The sequence below is a fragment of the Aspergillus uvarum genome (genome assembly GCF_003184745.1).
Source record: "Aspergillus uvarum CBS 121591 unplaced genomic scaffold BO82scaffold_53, whole genome shotgun sequence".
Classification (NCBI taxonomy): Eukaryota; Fungi; Ascomycota; class Eurotiomycetes; order Eurotiales; family Aspergillaceae; genus Aspergillus; species Aspergillus uvarum.
Genome location: NW_020291350.1, coordinates 73,221 through 91,819, shown reverse-complemented (window position 1 = coordinate 91,819; position 18,599 = coordinate 73,221). Strand labels below are relative to the sequence as shown.

General features: G+C 51.4%; 6 protein-coding genes and 1 non-coding gene across 7 annotated transcripts; 2 read left to right on the top strand and 5 right to left on the bottom strand.

Moving 5' to 3' along the window:
• Positions 1 to 493: 493 nt before the first annotated feature.
• On the bottom strand, positions 494 to 2,810 carry BO82DRAFT_316728 (Arabinosidase A; the record flags this gene model as incomplete). Its single annotated transcript, XM_025632592.1, has 6 exons — positions 494 to 1,039; positions 1,088 to 1,576; positions 1,639 to 1,823; positions 1,878 to 2,038; positions 2,096 to 2,610; positions 2,667 to 2,810. 6 exons carry the CDS (start codon positions 2,808 to 2,810, stop codon positions 644 to 646), a joined length of 1,890 nt encoding a protein of 629 aa, XP_025488908.1. The 3' UTR covers positions 494 to 643.
• A 1,438-nt stretch (positions 2,811 to 4,248) lies between these two features.
• Positions 4,249 to 4,338, top strand: BO82DRAFT_t252. Its single transcript has one exon. It is a non-coding gene; the product is annotated as a tRNA-Asp (tRNA).
• Positions 4,339 to 5,491: 1,153 nt separating this feature from the next.
• On the bottom strand, positions 5,492 to 7,208 carry BO82DRAFT_376976 (putative 2,3-diketo-5-methylthio-1-phosphopentane phosphatase; the record flags this gene model as incomplete). Its single annotated transcript, XM_025637556.1, has 5 exons — positions 5,492 to 5,602; positions 5,668 to 6,096; positions 6,159 to 6,484; positions 6,552 to 6,589; positions 7,201 to 7,208. 5 exons carry the CDS (start codon positions 7,206 to 7,208, stop codon positions 5,492 to 5,494), a joined length of 912 nt encoding a protein of 303 aa, XP_025488907.1.
• Positions 7,209 to 7,802: 594 nt separating this feature from the next.
• BO82DRAFT_290543 (Zn(II)2Cys6 transcription factor) lies at positions 7,803 to 9,972 on the bottom strand (the record flags this gene model as incomplete). Its single annotated transcript, XM_025631691.1, has 4 exons — positions 7,803 to 8,861; positions 8,914 to 9,372; positions 9,418 to 9,547; positions 9,683 to 9,972. The coding sequence occupies 4 exons, from the start codon at positions 9,970 to 9,972 to the stop codon at positions 7,803 to 7,805; spliced, it is 1,938 nt and encodes a 645-aa protein (XP_025488906.1).
• Positions 9,973 to 11,187: 1,215 nt separating this feature from the next.
• BO82DRAFT_316718 (putative cytochrome b5 reductase) lies at positions 11,188 to 13,170 on the bottom strand (the record flags this gene model as incomplete). Its single annotated transcript, XM_025632591.1, has 2 exons — positions 12,552 to 13,170; positions 11,188 to 12,497 (listed from the first exon to the last, which is right to left on the bottom strand). The coding sequence occupies exons 1-2, from the start codon at positions 12,679 to 12,681 to the stop codon at positions 11,188 to 11,190; spliced, it is 1,440 nt and encodes a 479-aa protein (XP_025488905.1). The 5' UTR covers positions 12,682 to 13,170.
• A 137-nt stretch (positions 13,171 to 13,307) lies between these two features.
• On the top strand, positions 13,308 to 15,351 carry BO82DRAFT_394406 (cytochrome P450; the record flags this gene model as incomplete). Its single annotated transcript, XM_025638734.1, has 3 exons — positions 13,308 to 13,629; positions 13,718 to 14,844; positions 14,935 to 15,351. Exons 1-3 carry the CDS (start codon positions 13,497 to 13,499, stop codon positions 15,349 to 15,351), a joined length of 1,677 nt encoding a protein of 558 aa, XP_025488904.1. The 5' UTR covers positions 13,308 to 13,496.
• Positions 15,352 to 16,242: 891 nt separating this feature from the next.
• On the bottom strand, positions 16,243 to 18,520 carry BO82DRAFT_341955 (putative MFS transporter). The gene is made up of 11 exons (XM_025633564.1): positions 18,471 to 18,520; positions 18,257 to 18,412; positions 17,956 to 18,130; positions 17,805 to 17,898; positions 17,629 to 17,714; positions 17,438 to 17,568; positions 17,232 to 17,361; positions 17,072 to 17,168; positions 16,745 to 17,014; positions 16,600 to 16,684; positions 16,243 to 16,531 (listed from the first exon to the last, which is right to left on the bottom strand). The coding sequence occupies exons 1-11, from the start codon at positions 18,479 to 18,481 to the stop codon at positions 16,414 to 16,416; spliced, it is 1,353 nt and encodes a 450-aa protein (XP_025488903.1). The 5' UTR covers positions 18,482 to 18,520; the 3' UTR covers positions 16,243 to 16,413.
• Positions 18,521 to 18,599: the final 79 nt, after the last annotated feature.

The following is an 18,599-nucleotide window of genomic DNA, read 5'->3' as shown; positions in this document are numbered from 1 at the left end:
GGTGTTGGAAAATGACATGCGATAACAGCCCTACTAGCCTACAATAGCTTAGCGTGATGTCTAGTGAGTGGGATCTAGCTCCCTTAGCGGGGTACTTAGTCCGAGTAGTACTTCCATTCCATCATGGCAATTTGGTGCAACATGGTCTATTAGCCGATGGGTACTGTCGACACTTCATTAAATGTCTTATGGCATGCCAGATAATTGATAAAGACTTTACTCATGCTCACACGCTACCTCGATGACAGGTATGTTACCTCATCTTACTTTTTCGTGCTGACTGGGGTGTGTGTACTGTAGGTACTGCTGTACGTACGTGCCATACACATAGTCTAGAGAGGGTGGGGTTGCCACGAGCGCAGACTGGACGGCAACTGGAGTCGGACCCGCGCGAAGTGGCAACTGCCCCTCTTCACTCTCAAGTCTAACCAGTGGCCTGATTGCTGTTGGTCATGCTTTCCAAGCTTGCTTCCAACTTTGAACTTGATGGTGGAATAGACCTTCATGCATACAATGTCATGTTTGATTCACTCATTTCAAAATTATCAACAAATCACATCTCGACGAATTCTTCATTCCTAGACAGAGGGTCACGAAATGAGGAGAGATCTTGCTTCTTCAAAGAAAGGACAAATGTATCTTATCAGTGGACGGCGAGGACGACCACACCCCATGCGGGCATCGTGAATGTAAAGGTGCCATTGCTGGACTTCACTTGATTTTCGGAGGGAACCACCAGATTCTGCTCCAGATCGGTGTTCGCAGCATCTGGATCACTGTCTGAGACAAGACTGAGGGTTCCAGCCTTCGCTCCCGGTACCGTTACGCTCACGCTCTCGGACTCCTCGCCATAGTTGGCCAGCTTGACATAGTATGTGTCGCCCGAGTTCGAAGCCACCCAGTACACGGGACCGAAGCCAGAATCAGAGGTCACCTCCTTGATAGTGCTTCCGCGGTTCTCGGAGAAGAGCTTCTGAACATAATAGCTCGTACTTCCCCAGGCCATATCAGGGTCCTGGGTGAACGGAATGAGATCCGGCTAGGCGAAATTAGCACCAAGACTATTGCTACTGCTAGAATCACTCACCGTCCACTGGGTGGAATTAATCAGCTGCAATACTGGAGCATATGCTGCCATCTTGACCAGATCACTGTTCCTCTCGAAGCCGATCATGTAGATGGCCTCTGCAACTGAGCTTTTCATGTTGGGCCATGTGATGTCCCAACGCGAGTATTCGCCAATGAAGTAGCCCACAGTACGGTTGATGTTATCAAACTGACCGAACTGGGCTACAAGATTGTCCGGGGTGTTATAATTGTGGTAATCCACCCAGGTGCCCTCAGGCATTTCATCCGGCAAGCAGCTCGAGTCGGCCGTGCTGGAAATGAGCGTCAGGTCCGGATACTTGGCATGGATCGCGTCATAGAATGCTGTGAAGCGCTCGGGATATGAGGCACATCCTCCACCCAAATTGTCTTCATTGCCGATCTCGACCATTGTGAGGCTCCATGGTTGCTCTTGTCCGTGCGAAACACGGAGGGCGCCATAAGTGGTACTCTTATCACCTAGGATGTACTATGGCCAGTCAATATAAAATTATAGAGGTCGTAACCATTCAATCTTCGGGGTTCGCATACCTCGAGTTCATTAAGAACATCATCTACATAGGGAGTCAAAGCATCGCCCGTCAAGGGGGTGCCACCACCGGAATCCAAAGCGAATCCAGCCCACACGCCTAGAACTGGCGTGAGACCTAGGTCTTCACACCAGTAGAAATATTCTGCTAGCCCTAATGCGTCGGTGTTCCAATAATCCCAAGTACCTTGTACAGATTAGATTGTCACGGACATCAACATCTGAGCGACGATGCACAAACCTTCGCGTCCTGGACGATCTTCCAATGGACCTATCGTCTCATTCCACTTCCATCTGTTGTCCACACTGTTCCCTTCAAGGTTGTTTCCTCCGGGAAATCTTAAGAAGGATCCCTTGACGTCCGCCAGATAGTTGGCAATTTGTGGGCGTAATCCATTCTCCCTATGAGAACGAGCAGATGAGTTGATCAATCATGTACTGGAGGGGCATTCCACAAACCTCGACTTGTATGTTTTCCCATAAAGAGTTATATAACCGAAATATAGAGAAGAGCCCGCAACGGCCTTGCCATCTACGGTGAGCTCGTACACAACATGGCTGTCTGGAGCTCTCTTGCTTGGGAACTTCACAGACGCTTGCGTGAAGGTCTTCGAGTTGGACTTGTGGGTGAAAGTCTTGGAACCATACACTGTGCCGGTGCTGTTTCCAAGGAGGCGAACTGTGAATTTGCCTGAGTAGTCACCCTTTATCCAGAAAGAGCTCTCGAACTCGTTTCCATCGACAGGAATGCCCCAGTATCCATCGTTGATGAAGCCGACAGCCCCGGTGGCACCCGATGCGACGTCTAGCCTGAACGAGTGAGGGATTGCCGAACTCAGTGGGTTCTCACTGTCGACAGCAATCGTGCCCTTTCCGACAGCAGTCCATGCAGTGGTACTCGGCGAAGACCCCTGGGGGCCAGGATTCTGCAGCATCTGGCCATGAATACCTCCATCTCCGGAGTGATTGATGTCCTGAAAGTAGCTTATCAGATGCCATTTCATCGCCAAGCAATGCAATCTGATCATACCTCGAACATGAACCCGTACAGGAGTGGGCTAGAAGCATTGCCCCCCGCCTTGTTCACAATCAAAGAAAGACTGCATGCTTGCTGAACCAAGGAGAAGAATAAAGTAAGAGCGGCGATGCCTCGAAGACCCGAAAATATCACCATCTTGCAGCCTGCGAAGGATGGTTTTGATGCCGTTATCTGAGGGGAATAGCATAGTGTCTTTATATGTTCTCAAGCTATGATATGGCCAAGCAATCTACTCTCAAAGGGGAAGGAAACGGTGGTGGATTCGGAGTCAGATGAGGGCAAACAGAGGATGAGGGGTTGGGAGACCAATGTGGAGATGCTGGGTCTGGGAAGCAAGACAAGCAGCAGATCGAAGGCCGACATCGTGAAGCGAGATCGTGACTGAAATTTAGCCTCTGCCGACATAACCCCGACAACTGGCAGTCATAATTCGCAGGTAGTCTTAGGGTGAACGTCTTGGCCAACGGTACGATATGTCGATCGATGCCTTTCTTGAATTGTACACCTGCATGCTTCTACTGGCCTGTGAGGACTAGGTACATGTTTTGATGCATTATTCCGGGCTTGGGGACACTGTCTTTCCTGCCTCTTTTAAAATGTCCGGGGATCTCAGTCGTGTAGTGAGATAACAAGCTTTGTGGCTACGGGAATACCCTCAAAAAAAGAGAGAAGGATTCAATTGAAGCCGATTGACCGACTGAAACTGGGCCAGGCAGCGACTTCAAACACGAAGACGATTTCGAGGATCAGGGCAATATACTTCTTGGCTCTGGATATGGAAAATGGGACTAAGGTAGCATTATGTCGACCGTGCCCATTTCCCCCTCTTTTGTCTCTTCTCAATTACCGAGCAGGGTAAAACCCCGGTGGAACGAACCCCTGATCAGTCTAGTATCTGTCCCTGAACCATTTCTCGATCCTGCAATGGGCGGGGTAACCCAGTTTTGTACCCTTAATTTGGAGATACTCAGCAGATGCAGTGGCACACTCGACTCGACTTTCCTTGGCCATACTACCCATAATCAAGACAGAACACCAGGGTCGCCTCCTACTCCGGAAAATAGCTTGGCATAAACTCGAGCCCAACTTGTTCTTTGATGCTGACCCACGACACCACTTTGAGCCTGGAGCTCAACGAATTCTACTGCATGACGGTTTATGGGCGTGTCGTTGGCCCCTGCCTACTACCCCGCACGGCATCGACAGGAGAGATTACCATTCGGAGCTAGATGCGTGTAATTACCGGCCTATTTCTGCGAACAGCCTGCAAGGTACACCTGAACCACCCGCCTCGCTTGCCTATCTACTTGTTTTGAGGTGGTCTACGGTCTAATTATGTGCACGAAAGGTGCTCTGTTATGGTCTGGCCCTTTTCATTTGGAACCGAAGACGGTGTTGGTCATGTATTTGACGGCCTCCACCATCATTGGCTGTATTTTCCCTTCTCTGGTTGCCTTCTTGACGCTCATTGATGCTCGTGGATGGCGGTTGTGCATAGTATGTCCGAGGACGAATTTGCATATTTCTATATGCAATATATAATACATATAATATGAGGTTAAAATATATTAATTCCTCGATGGTCTAACGGTCATGATTTCCGCTTGTCAATCCCACTCGGGAACAAGCGCGGGAGACCTGGGTTCGACTCCCAGTCGGGGAGGATTTCCTTTTTTTCTTTAAGAAAGACCTTTCTTTCATCTTTGCCATAAGCCTGCTTCATTCACCGCCTTGCACCTTGCATACCCCCATCAGGAACTATACTCACGCACTGAGTCGATCCGGCATAGTGACTGACTGCTTAGTCCTCTTCAGGTTGGAATCATCTCCTTCTTGGCATTCTTCATTCTTTCATCATCGCGCCATCACTCCTGCTTGTTTGGTTGGTTCTATACACCCGACTATTTCCAGGGTCATCTTTACAGCATCTCCTCATCTTCTCAAGACTCCAGTATCCGTCGCGCCTCCTCCGTTTCTTCTTCAACTGGCATGTTGATGACCATGAGGTAGAGGATATTCTCAGACCCCATTAACATCACCCCCCATTCAGATATGTTGAGGCATGATAAGCCGGCATCTCACTTTTTGCAGTACTAGCTCTGAATCTCGCCGATCTGTCTAACACCCAGAGACCCAACCTCCCGCGGCACCCGAAGCATCGGCCTGCGCTCAGAAACACCACTGGGATACGAAGAACCGTTGGAAGATTCACTTTACAATTCCTGACCCCCTCCTGACAGATGCGATGACGACCGATCTGATCGGGGATGCACGAGCGTACTTCGACCTCTCGAGTGGGCCCAGGGCCATGGTAGGCTGCCTGCGATCCTGAACCGAATCCAGACTGCTGCCTCTCAATCTCCCTCCAAGCCTTGCTGTTCGGACTTGCTCGCCCGTGATCTTTCCGCAATCGACCAAGCTCAGGAGCGATCCACTGCTGGCTGCATGGCTCTCGGATCAGCGTATCGAGAGGTGAACCGAGACTTTAGTCCCTAGCCCAAGGTATAATCGGGGTTATCAATCATCTGTCAGTTTTTAGTTAGCCTAACGAGCGTGCAGCTAGCATTTAAGTGCTAGAGAACAGTGGGAGGGTGCAATCCCTGCCGCGAGACCCTTGACTACTGTGTCTCTGGGCCCACAGGCTCGGCCGATAGTAAACAGACAGATCAACACGATATGTTCTAATCAAAAGCCTTTCATTCGATTACGTTTAATCATCTAGATCTACTTTATATCCGGTATCCAGCTCACTACACCAAACGCCTGCGAAGTGGGTAAGTGACTTAAGAGTGACTCGTCGACAAATAAGAAGAACTCTAAGCAGGAACATTGTTCATCTGGCTCGTCGGATGATATTCCGAGAAGCTCTCGGGCCAGAGGAACATCTTATCCTCCTTCGAAGGAGTTGCAGCAACAAACTGGGGAATCTGTGACAGATTAGCATCAACAAGCGCCATGAAAATGGCCCGCCAAATATATCATTCCAACTTACAGCTTGCCTGCTGGAGATGCGCCGCCACATGTTGGCGCGAGGGTTGAATCGGGCGGGTTTGCCCACGCCGCCGGTTTTCTGCTGATCCTCCTCCATGATGGCTTGGACTTCTCTCTTAACATCCGCAAAGGAGTCGAAACCGATATAGGGGATCTTGTTTTCGATGCAGTATTCTTCCAGACGTAAGCCCTTCCGGGCAAAGAGCACGTCTGCCTCCCGCGCAGCCGGAAGATCAGAGACACCGTCTCCGATGAAAATAATGAGGGGGATTTCCCCATCCAAGGCACTTTCCGCCGCAAGAGCGCGGCCCTCTTTGACGGATAGCGCTTTGTCATGGCCAAGCTCGGTGTCGTGCCGCCATATGGGCTTCCATTCGGACCCATCGGATCTGATTTCCGCGTCATTGGCGACAATCTGAATACGGGAAGCCTGGACAATCCATGCATTAATGGTGCGAAGAAACCCAGGGACCACCATTGGGAACACCATACCTCTTGCTGTCCAAGGAAAGTGTCCAGCACTTTGCGGAGGATTGGCTTAAGCCCTGCGCTGATAACGTTGAAGTCGATGTCGTTGGCCACGCAAAATTGGTGGAATTCGTGGAAGCCGGGGTCGATGTCTAACTCCTTCTCCATGATCTGAAAACCATCTTCGAAAGGGACTCGGAGTGAGCCCCACATCTCCTCCGAGACGTCTCGAAATGAGCGCTCGCCCGACTTGATCTGTTCGTCGAGCAGCCGACGGCGCTCTTCGCCGCAACCTAAGTTATCGAACAGGACATGGCCCGTGTCCTGCATGAAGATGGTGCCATCGAAGTCTATAGAGGGCGGAGTTATTAGCCGCTAGGGTGGGGAGGATCCGCAGGGGCGTTCCTGGATTCTCACCTGAAAAGCAAACGATTTTTCTGGTTGTGGGCGACATACTGGGCTTGATTTTGATGGAAAGGTGATGTATGATTGAAGGCAATTTCAGGCCGGCGATGGGCTCAGTGAAATAATTTTCTCACGTTGAGGGAGTGCGAATCGTGGCGTTGCAAAACCGGAATGAATCCAATGACGTACCCGCGGAAAATCTTACCTACGAGCGCTCGGTTATGAGGGAGGAGGGGTGGATGATTAGTTAACCGTGCTGAAGAGACCGGAGCCCCGGGGGGGACCGAGTGAGTGACCGACCCATCGTCCCCGGGGGGTGCAAGTGGAGCCTAAAGGGACCTGACGGGCTGCCCACATCGAAAGAAAGCAATTTCAGCCATTGTTGTTGGCTGCAGAAGACTGGACCCGATCGGCATCCCGAGGGACTGGAAATTGTGGAAATGGTGGAAACGGTGGAACTTTGGGGTGCACACATTTTCTTCAATTCTGCACTTCAACGTCATCGCCTTAGTTAAGCGAGGCAACCAGGAGAAGAAGGCAAGTGACATAACCCATTCGTTCATACTACAGACCGTGTTTCATGTGGCTTTTGCCGGTGGGTGCTAACTACTGCTTACTAACTACTGCTGATGGACGGTCGAGCCCTCGCTCGGCTGCAAACTCGGACATGGCTGGCTGGCTCCAGCCAAAACAATTCAAATGCAATCAGTCACCTACGCATATCAGGGTATTCGGTGATTGGGCTCTGTCCCTAAATTGGCATTGTTTCCCACCGAGTGGAAGAGGGTAGAAAGGGCAAGAGAGGTAGAAGATCTAATGAATCTAGCAAGGTGGTTCCGGATGAAGCTTTCTTCTCGCCCCACCCGATGATGACATTTTCCGTTTCCCTTCTTTCCATTTCTCACGATCGCTTTCTGCCTTGCCTCCTTCCTCCCTTCTCCTGAGATATGCATGCCTTGAACTTTTCGTGCTACACCATGATATCAAAGCGCAGCGCGATGGAATCACGAGGAGCATCATTATTCCCATCTGCCCCTCGAATACACCACTCAACTTCGGCACGAGTCGCACGATAGTGATTACATTACAGCAGCCGGGTGGCTTGGGCAACAACCAGTTATATGCCCTTGGCTTAGCCGCTACCCATGTTCGCGCGCATGACGCTCGGTCGGGTTGACCCCAATTTCGAGATTACTTGGGCAAGCGGTCGGTATCTTGAAGGAGACATCAATTTTCGGACTTGGCCTTTCATCCAATTCCCTGTCACAATGCTAGAGGGAAGGTCGACCAATCTGGAAAGCAGACTGAATCTAGATCCCAGAGCATATCGCCTCTAAATGCCTCATTGAACTCCTCATCACTTAGCTTCTTAGCCTGCGTGTTGTCGGCTTCCATGTTCGCTGCATCTACCGCAGGAATCTGTGCGGCCTGAGGAACGCGGCGCATGCTCAATGCCTTCTCTCGCAGCCTGCGTAGAGCATTCCATTTTGGCCCAGGACTGGGTCTGGAGGGAAGTTCAGTCATGCTGAATGACTTGTTCACCAGCTCCCAAGCTCGGTCTGCCCCGGGCACGTCCGGACGCACGTAGAGATGCCACAGCGTGTAGGTAAGCAAGTGGTATTGGGGATACGTGCTGAAATGCCACTGGTAACTGTTCAGGAGCTCGTCCTCTTTCAACTCTATGCCCAGAGACAGGGTGTCACACGCCAGTGCAAATGTTTCCTCCCCCGCACGAGCAGCGAACTCTTCCGCACCTAGTCTTCTCAGGTATTGTTGCCGGATGAAGACGCCGAGTTTTCCTAGAAGAACTCGGCCCAGCAAAATGGCAGCCTTCTGCAGCGGAATGTTGGGGTCGCAATACTTCAGATACTTCTCTTCAATTCTTTCTCTTACATGCTCCAACAGTTGTTCCAAGCTGTCCGTGGGGCTCTGGCTGTTAAGAATCCTTAAGGACATTCGAGAGGCTTGCTGGAGTGCTTCGTTGAGCTCTGCGGTAATTAGGAAAAGTGTCATCTCGGTCCATCCCTCTCGAGGGACTAGGGCAACATCCATTTCTGCGCAAATATCTTTGTCGTCAGCATTCAAGGGTAGCTTCGTATCGCATGAATTCTCCACCCAACCGGTCGAGAGCCCATGATCTTCAGCGACCCGATTATCGGACCCGCAGATTTGCCACCATAATCGCCGGCGAAGCTCAGACTCCAGCGGCGTGAACTTGAAATGCTCCGGGTCTCGATGAAGCCCAATAGACTGGGCGCTGCGGATGAGCAGGCCATTGAGAGCCCAACCGGAACGACCACCACTATGATTCCGACGACATCTCTGGAAAGTGTCAGTATGGTATAATCGACTAGGCCTGTACGCGGAAGGTCACCAGGTAGATCGCCATCGCCTGTAAAGTGGTAATAGTGGGCGAATCCAGAAACGCTGCCGTATGAAGAGAAACCTCTAGTGCTCGCTGAAATCGATTGAGCGCAGACTGCCGGTCCTGGTTTAAGATCAGGATAGTATCCGGAGAAGGTAGACTGGTGACGGCGGCGAAGTAGATTGCAAAAAGAAGCGCGCTCGTGCCTGCGGGTACTCGATTCGGGTTGTTGATGGCCGCGAAAATACGAGAATTAACGCTAGGAATATGGAGGAGCTTTAAGAGGGGGTCGACGTTATTCAGGTAGACCTGCCACAGCTGCGTTGCCTGTCTGCGCGACGGACTTTGAACGTACGAGTCCGGCGTGGGATCTGAGATTAGGCCATCGAATCCGCATGTATCGGATGGCCGCTGACTACTTGCATTGGTACTCCTAGGGCTGCTGATAGCCGATCGAATGTCGTTATCCTGTTGGTCAGGGCCAGTCAGTTCCAGGATAGCTCATTTGTGAACCAAGTCAGCACTACTAGCCTTCTCAAGCACGTGCGCAAAAAGGACCTCATCTATGTATCGAGTAGAGGCACCATCCTGGACCAGGAACGCTTCTGCTGGCGGCACTCCAGGCTGCACAGGTTGACCGGCCCTAGTCCTGTTGGATACACCTCCAGCATCCCGTACGGAGGAATGTCTCCTCCGATCATCCCTGCTCTCCACGTCTGGGTTTCCGGGTGGAGGCGAAGAGGAAGGGTCTTCCGAGACGCTCGCGCCTCGTCGATACCTCAGCTGTTGAATCATGGCATCCAAATGAGACAGTCGCTCCGAAAGATGGGCCTCTAATGTACGGCTGCGCGGTTGCTTTGGGGCCCTCCCACGGCCCGGTGGATAGACACACTCATGCTTTGCGCGCGCACAATGGGCGCATGGTCGCTGCCTGTCGCATTTGACTTTCCGTCTTCGGCACGAAGCGCAGCTGCGCGTATGGGCAGAGACTGGCTCCGCAGGGCGGCTTCGATGCCGCGAGGGGACGGAGACCTCAGTCGGACTGGTGGACGCTTCGGCGGCGTCCATGATGCCTAAGTTACCGCGCGCCGCCTTGCAATCCACGACGGCTTGCTCGGTACTCAAAAAAAACCTGCGACACTGGCAGTTGCGCAAGAAAATTCCAATGGAAGCCTGATACTCATTTCACCAGGCTGCTTCTGTCCAATTTAAGAGACTCGTGAGGACTACCCCGTGAGTTCCAGGACGAAGATGACATGCCGGTGGCCACTTATTTAGCGCATGGTAAGCGATATGAGGAACCTCGCGCCAAGCCGCATAAGCTTATGCGCGCCGCAAGCGCCGATAGTCACGTTTGCCACGGAGTGGTGACAGTGCAGGGAACAATACCACTTATACATCCGTATCCACAGGGTATCTTGTAAGTAGTCATGGAAAGTGAGACAAGTCAAACAAGTTTTGTTGTTATTTCTGTCACAGATGAAAGCGCAGGAAACTCCCGTCTTCTTGTTAAGTGCTGGCAGACATGGATTGCTAACATGGCCACCGCGCACTCCACAAGGTAAGATACGGTGTGTACATACGTGTACTGTACTGTTATGTATAGCTAGACAGTATGTATGTACTCCGTACTGTACTCTGTACTGGACACGACTACGTATGCCTGGAACAATGGAATTTTTACCTCGGCTTCCAACAGCGTCCCCACACCAGGATAATCAGGATAATCTGAAAGAGAAATCTCGAACGCAAGCAAAGAGCATTCCGGCCCCTCAGAGATTTGTTGATTGTCAAGTGGTCAATAATAATAACCACAATAATAACAATAATGTTGCTGGTCAGCCGAGGTTCAAAGACAGGAGGAGCCGACCAACAGGCCTGAAACAAGCTTGGTTGTAGGGTTTAGCCTGCCTCTGCCTCCCTTCTGCCCCCACTCAACCTCGGATATTTCTCCTTTTTCTCTCTTTTTATCGTCGGAGGACGAGTCACGAGTCACGACAGTGCGTACAGTACAACCTCCAGACAACCAGTCAATGAAACTGATTCGGTCTGCGAGTCTGCGACATTATCGAGGTTAACCCTCAGTGGAGAATAAATTCCAAGCCTTTCCCGGGCCACTTCCGCTTGAGGCGTTTGAGGCGCTTGGGGATCGCAAAACGGTCTAGTCTACCTAGACTACAATGCTACACATACAATGGTGCCATCCATCCCTTGGTCCAGAGTCTAAAATTGTTGTTATCTATGTACATGCAAATCTAGGTCGGTGTGAGACTATGGCCTGTCTCAGAAACAAAAGATTTGATCGCCGATTTTAGAAATCGCTCCTGGTTTCTGGAACCCCATCGCTACCAGTGTCTTCTTGCAGGCACTGACCATTGGCGGAGGGCCACATAACAGGATTTTGGTATCGGGTGATGGCGACGGTAGACGCTCGCAGAGCACCGCTTGGGTCACATAACCTGTGCCATACTGCCACGCCTCAGGCGCGGCGTCAAGCATGTACCAGAGCTTGAAATTCCTGGGATACTTGCGAGCGAAGTCCTCCAGCTCCTCGCGCAGTAGGATGTCATGCTCGGTACGGTTCGCGTAGATGAGGCTGATCTCCGTGGTGTCGCGGTCGTCCTCGCAAATGGCGCGGATCAATTGGTACATTGGGGTGATGCCAGTTCCTCCAGCCACCATCCCGATCTTCGTACACAGTCCCCTGCTATATCTCATGGATCCCTTGGGCCCTCGAAACTCTACCTCGTCGCCCACCTCGAGCTTGGCAAGGTATTGCCCGCTCAAAAGCCCATCTGGATAGCATCGGACGAGCAGCTCGAGGCGGCCCAGGTCCAGATTGTTCGACACCGGCGTGTACGATCGGCTGATCGTGGTGCCGTTGACAACCGCTCGAATTGCAACGTGTTGTCCGATCGGAAGACCGATGACTCCTTTCTGGTCAGGTAATGCGAAAACAAAGCGGTACACGTTCGATGCCAATTCATCCTTCCGCACCAACGGCAGGCGCTGGAACTCCTTGGCGTCCAGAAAGCCCTTGACCAAGTGGGGATCGGCTCTTGGGCGTTTCCGCGCCTTAATGCGAGGAGGGTATCGGAGGAAGCCCGAGTCGATTTGGGTGAACTTTGCAGCTTGCTGCGCAACCAGGCTGCCCAGCAGCGCGCAGACAGCCGTCGCCATGATGAACCCCTGGGCAAACTCCCCGCCCGGGAGTCTGGACACATTGAGCTTGGAAGGGACAATTTGGCCCAAAGCCTTCCGCATACCTATGGCGCCCAGGTTGCTTCGATTGACAGTATACAGTAAAGCTGTCGCCGTACCCAATGCACCGGCAATTGCACCCATTGATCGAGCTGAAGATGAAATTGGTGGTGTCGTCTTCTCGGATTTTGGAGGGATGACGCGAACAGCTTTCAGAGATACATATTTTTTGGCGTCTTTCAAGGTGCCGATCAAATACTCTTGCAGAATATCGCGCGAATCCTCGGAATGGCCAACATCTTCGAAATCGGCGGTGGCATCTGTGCCTGCGGTCTCTAGAAGGACCTCCGCACCTCCCGGATGGTCTTGGAGATAGTTCGTGACGTCGAATACTAATAAATCGTCAGTGTCTACATCTCTTCCAGGGTCACCACAACGTGTCATACCTTGTCCGTGAACGACGATCCAGATATCATCCTTTTTGTTGTGTGTTGCCACCTCGGCCAAGGAATATTCGGGCAGCTGGACATCCGCTAGCATCTGAGCCGATGACTCTGATGGTATAGAAAGTTCCATTGTCAATGTTGTCTCTGTATCAAAGAAGGGATTCAAGTTGGTTCAGGGAGATTTTCCTGACTCCAGGTCGCGGGATAACTGCCGCGCAATATAACATGGTTTGCCAGCAGTAGCATAGCACGGCATAAACCGCCATTGCGACTACTCTGATTGCGCGACTTCTTTTTCCTTTCCTTTCTCTTTTCCTTTTTTTTTTTCCTCTCCTTTTTTTCTTCTAATTATTTTTCTCTCGGGACAATTGGAAGGGGAGTAGGGGAAAGGGATCCAGTCGGCCCACCTGCGTCGGAGATTGTAATTTCGAAGTTGTTGCAGCGGCCGGTTTGCCGAGTGAGCAGCGTAACTCTGTAGGGCGAACTATGCCGGTTTGTGCCTCTTGATGAAAATCCTGGGAAGCCAATGTTCGATTATGCTTAAGACCGAAGCATAATCGTAGTTCTCATGTACTGTACTTAGTACGCATATGTATTTGCGGTGGGCCCCGAAATGACGATCGCTTCCTGTCTTGAATTCTTCCAACGTTGCGGGTTGACTTGCCGAGGCAGGCCGTCAGGCCACCGATGGATCCTGTCATCCCCGTTCTCTTCTGTCTGTGTGTGTGTGGAAAATATCTATACACTATGGAGTAACTTATGTGGATTCGTCTTCCTGGTCAACATGGCCGCGCTTGTTTTGATTTGTCCGGCGCATGGTCCAGACGGAGGTTGTGTCGCATCGATTCTCGATCCTGTATAACGCGTATAAAGCGGCATGGCGCGCAGAGGAAATCCGACTGCCCTACTATCTCTTCACTGCATCGTCACCCATAAACGGTAAACATGCCAGCCAAACAATTTTACCTGTTGGGTGAGCCCATTGCCACTGCCAGGGAGATTGAGGTGGACTCAGCTCTTGATTTTGGAGAACTTCAGCATCTTCTCGCTGCGCATTTCGCCATTGTTGATCCCAATGGTTTTAAACCCCCCCCTCCCCCTTCCCCTTCCTTCTGCCTCTGCCTGGATTTAAGGCTCTCCTGTGAAGTCAAACTGAACAACGACAGGCATCGGACTGCAGACCGAGGACGCCATTTTTCACGGAACCTCTGAGGTGTGCTCATCGGAAGTCCCGATCAGCATCACCATCGATGGGAAGCCGGTCAGAGAAATCCCCGGACCCCAGGGGATCCCGATCTTCGGCAACTTCTTCCAGATCTATCCCGACCATCTTGGAAACCACCAGCGCCTGTTCGAGCAGTATGGACCGATCTTCCAAACCAGCAGCATGGGCCGCACGACCTACCACACCAATGACCCGGCCCTGAGCGCCATCATCTTCTCGGAGAGCGACTTCTTCACCAAAAAGATCAACGAGGCGCACCCGCTGTACCCCATCAAGAACACCGAGGCCGGTGTCTTCCTCGCCGACACCGATAGCCCGACGTGGCATGTCGCCCACAAGTTCCTCCCGCCGGCCTTCGGTCCCAAGGCGGTGCGGCACTACGCGCCCACCATGCAGCGCACCGTGGAGGACGCATTCAAGGTGTTCGACGCCTTCGAAGAGGCGGACGAGGCATGGAACGTGTACCAGTACATGCTCAAGCTCGGCTCGCAGGCGGTGGGCAAGCTGGTCCTGGGCATCGACTTCCAGCACTTCGCGTCGGCCACGGCCCCGCCCCACGAGTTGATTCTCCTGATTGCCGAGTCCCTGGAGCTCAACAAGAAGGTGAGTGCCCGCGGCGATTGGTACTCGAAGCTCCCCTTCGGGGACCCCAAGCGCTTGCGGGACATCCGCGGCCGGGTCTTCCAGCTGATCGACGAGTCGATCCAAAATGCGAGCCGCGGCGGCGTCCATGATCTCCCGCTGCAGGAAGCGGCTCTGCAGGCGGACAACATGATTGATTACGCGATCCGTGCAACCGACAACAAGGGCGAAAAGCTGCCCAAGACTTCTCTGATGCAGGCCCTGCTCGTGGCCACTGGCGCCGGCTTCACCACTACCAGCTCTCTGCTGTCATGGCTGATCTATTCGTTGGTGACCTATCCCGGCATGCAAGAGAGACTCCTCCAGGAGCTGGTCGACCACGGTATCACCGAGGATACCCAGCTCACCGCCGACATCACGGATCAACTCACATTCATGGATAAGTTCATCAAAGAAACTCAAAGACGCCACAATCCATCGTTCCAGGTAGGAAAAGCCGTCTTATGCTTCCTGTAGCATACAAAATCGCCGTTGAGGACCCTGACCAATAGTTAACTGACGTGCTTTTCTACGCAGCCTGCGCGGACCGCCAAGGTTGATATGATCTTGCCGGGGGGGTACAAACTCCCCGAAGACGCGGTTGTTGTCGGGGCATTGCACCATCTGCACAATAACTCCAATGTTTGGGATAATCCCACTCGGTTCGATCCGGACCGCTGGGACACGGAGGCCGTGAAGAACCGGCATAAAACCGCATACATCCCTTTCGCAACCGGCCCCCGTATGTGTATTGGTTTCAACTTTGCACTTCAGGAGGTGAAAATATTCCTGCCAAAGCTTCTGTACCGATACAAGTTCACCCGAGAGGGGGATTCGACGGTAGAATACGACCCAATGTTCCAGCTCATCAGGCCAAATAACCTATATGTGAGAGCGGAGCGGCGGGTGAAATGGCCTTCAAAGTCGGACTTTAAGCCGACAGCTTCATTGTAGTCAGTTCCAACGTCTTCAGGGCCCTGACGATCTTGTACATATTACCATTCTGAGAAACATCTTCTTTTTCCTCAGCTCGTGTGCTCTATATCCCCCCCCCCCCCTCTCTCTCTTTCTCTTGGCGTGATACTATCTCTCCTGCGCAGATTGATCTTCAGTGCACTGGTAGCCTGGCACAAACTTTAGTCCTAGCCAGCTATCCTTAAACAGTGAGCATCCAAAAATAGGAGTAAGAAGCGCTAAGCACACATTTTAGCGACCAACCGAACCTCACAATCAGTACAAAGGAGTCAAACACTCGCAGCATGTAGCGATGCTACAACGGATACACCCCGCATACGTTTAACGACTTGATCCTTGACTCAACAGGCACCAAGAAGAACTGAGAGAGGTAGACAAGCTTCTTAAGAAACAGGTAAGTCTCAGCGTACCGGAAAATAAACCATGCCATGACTGAGGCCATACATAACAACAAGTTGATAGAAAGACCACTACACGCTAAGTTTTCCTCCATGCAAACGTAGCCTTCCTTTCTCTCTTATCAACCCCAAGAGAGGCCAAGAGGCTGAGCCTTACTATATTTCGAAGCACCTTGTGCCTCTTGATTCTGTGTTACCTTATGTCAAGATTCGGCATTGTTGCTGAGCGGGAGGACCCTATACATGACCATGGTACTAGTGCAGGATGCTGTTCACGATTTTCTTAGGTGCTGTACTATCCTCTCCTGTAGCTTATAAAGGATACACGATGACAAGTAATAAGTCTGCTATATTCACAGAGGAGGAGTGAAACAATATGATGTGTTCAATATCGGAGCATGTGTCCTTGGGACCTAAATCTGCAATTACACTACAGCAAGGGTGATATCGCCTGCAGTCTCACAGACTAACGACCATATTCATGTATATTTAATCACTAATTATGTGAAAGCAGTCGAAGAGGACGAGATCCACCTCGACCAGCTCGGTGCAGTCGATTTACCGGCCTACTGGGCGCCTTGCGATTTCTCGGTCGCCAGTCGGCCGATCACCTCAATACTGACACTCGAATGTTCTACACGGGCTATAGCATCATTTTGAATGCAGGATCTCGGTCATCATGGCATCCGGCGTACTGTGCATACTTACCTTGTGCCTTGTCCCGGTTGATCTTGGCACAGTATAAAACATTGAAAAAGATCCTGCGGCTCCATATCAGCTCCGTGCAAGCATCCCTTGGGGGCATCCACCATCTAGTCGCTCAACTCACATGAACCATGCAAACACCAACAGTCCCATGATTACTGTATGTCCTCGATAATACTGGGATTTGTCTTGGTCGGGGTAATTGAAAGCTGCCTTATTATAAGCGCGGTTCCAGTTACTGCTGTGGCTACACAAGGAGGAAAACCTACTAGCAAGAAGCCCTCCACAGTTGGCAATGGTTAGCTGCATGGCAGACGTGGTGGCACGCTTATAATGTCCTGCAGAGTTGTTTGAATTCCAGACCAAGATGCATGGTACACTGCTATACAACCCAGTAGCCATAAGACAGGTCATTGCATACTTGGCTGATGGCGAGAGAATATTGGCAATCGCTCCGTAGCCAGCTATGGCAATCGGTAACGTGAAAAGCATCACGACTCCGCGTAGCTGCAACCGGTCCGATACCACAGCCACAACCACTAAGCACGGTTTAGCTTTGTGGTAGATGCCGAAAGATGGATTGCTCGGAGACTCACCAGTCACGACAGTGGCAACAGCATATGGTATCACGGTCCAGAATTGAACTTGGTTCGGATCTCTGGCAAAACCACTTTCTTCAATGATGGTTGGAAGCTAGACGTTGTAGCATGCTGCATTAACCCTAGTAGAGGAGAGCCGAGAACGTAGGTCACTTACAAACAATCCGAATGAGTACAGCCCTGACAAAATTGAGAAGTAGGCTGTGGCAGACAACCACATTCGCGGATCTAGAAGCCCTCGTCGCACCTCAGTCCACTTGAGAGTCTCCCGCTCATCCTCCGTCGTCCTGATCTCAAGAGTCAGTTCGTCCAGGTGGGTAGGTATTCTGGTTTGTAGAATGACAAAGAGCAGCTCTGACTTACGCGTACTCAACTGATGGGGTGTCAAGCATGACTCTTTCGAGAGCAAATGCTCGTTCCTCTGGAGTCAAGAAGAATGCCGTCTCCAGACTGTTTGGCAGCAGAAAATAGCTCAGCCCGCCGACAGAAAATGTCTTTGCTCCATATTAGACGAAACACTAACTCACTACCGTGCGTGGTACAGTAAAACTCACCAGTAAACCCTCGATGATCATGATCCAGCGCCATCCTTCAAGCCCCCCTCGAGGGCCAATCTGGGCTAGTCCACGCGCTAAAAGGCCTTCAGCTTGTTAGTTACAGCTCCTGCATAACTCCAAGTAAGGATCAAAAAGTCTCTCAACCAATTTCATCCCACAGTTTGTTTACTTACCTCCAAAAGCCCCTGACAGGGATGCAGCTGTATAGAAAACTCCGATGCGCAAAGCCAAATCATTTCGTCGGTAGAAGAATGACAGATACAAGACCTCGAGACGGAATCAGTCAGTCAGCTCCAGAGAAAGAGAAGCCTAATCAGAACCCACGATTCCGGGAAGTAGTCCGCCTTCGGCAATTCCCAAGAGGGCTCGGACAACGACGAAGCCAGCAAAGTTGCGCACGAAACCCAAGCACATTGTGAATATGCCCCAGATCATCGTCAGAAAAGGCAGCCAAACCTTGGGCGAGGCCTTTCTGATGACCAGGTTACTGGGGAGCTCGCTGATTGCCGTTTTACAGAACGTAACCAAATTAGTACCAGAAGTGAGAAGGGGCTCGCAAGGTGAAGTCAAGGGTAGCCACCAAGGGGAGAAGAACAAAGCTGATGGTGTGTCTGGCTTGTCTCACCTGCAGATGTACATGATGTAGAATACCGTCAGACCAATATCATATTGATGACCGGTGATGTTGATATCGTCCTCCAGGCCCAGGATCTTGGCGTTGCCTACATTGGTCCGATCGAGAAAAGAACAGAGGAAGAGACCAGATAGAGTCGGCAGGAGCCTAAAAGAAAACGCATTGGAGGTCATGGAAAACGTTGATGATGAATTCTTGGCTCTACCTGCAGTCCATCTTGAACAAGAGATTCCGTACCCATCGCTGATGTTCTTCGTCGTCGTCGTCGTCGTCGTCACGGCCTGGTTGCACGTAAAGTTCCTGCTTGGCGGATTCGTGGTTCTTGCTTTGCAAC

Excerpts from the sequence above, each read along its gene's own strand:
- BO82DRAFT_341955 (XM_025633564.1), bottom strand. Across the intron at positions 18,131-18,256 it reads TACATCATGTACATCTGCAG|CGAGCTCCCCAGTAACCTGG; the intron begins GTGAGACAAGCC and ends AACGGCAATCAG. Across the intron at positions 17,899-17,955 it reads GCGGACTACTTCCCGGAATC|GTCTTGTATCTGTCATTCTT; the intron begins GTGGGTTCTGAT and ends TTCCGTCTCGAG.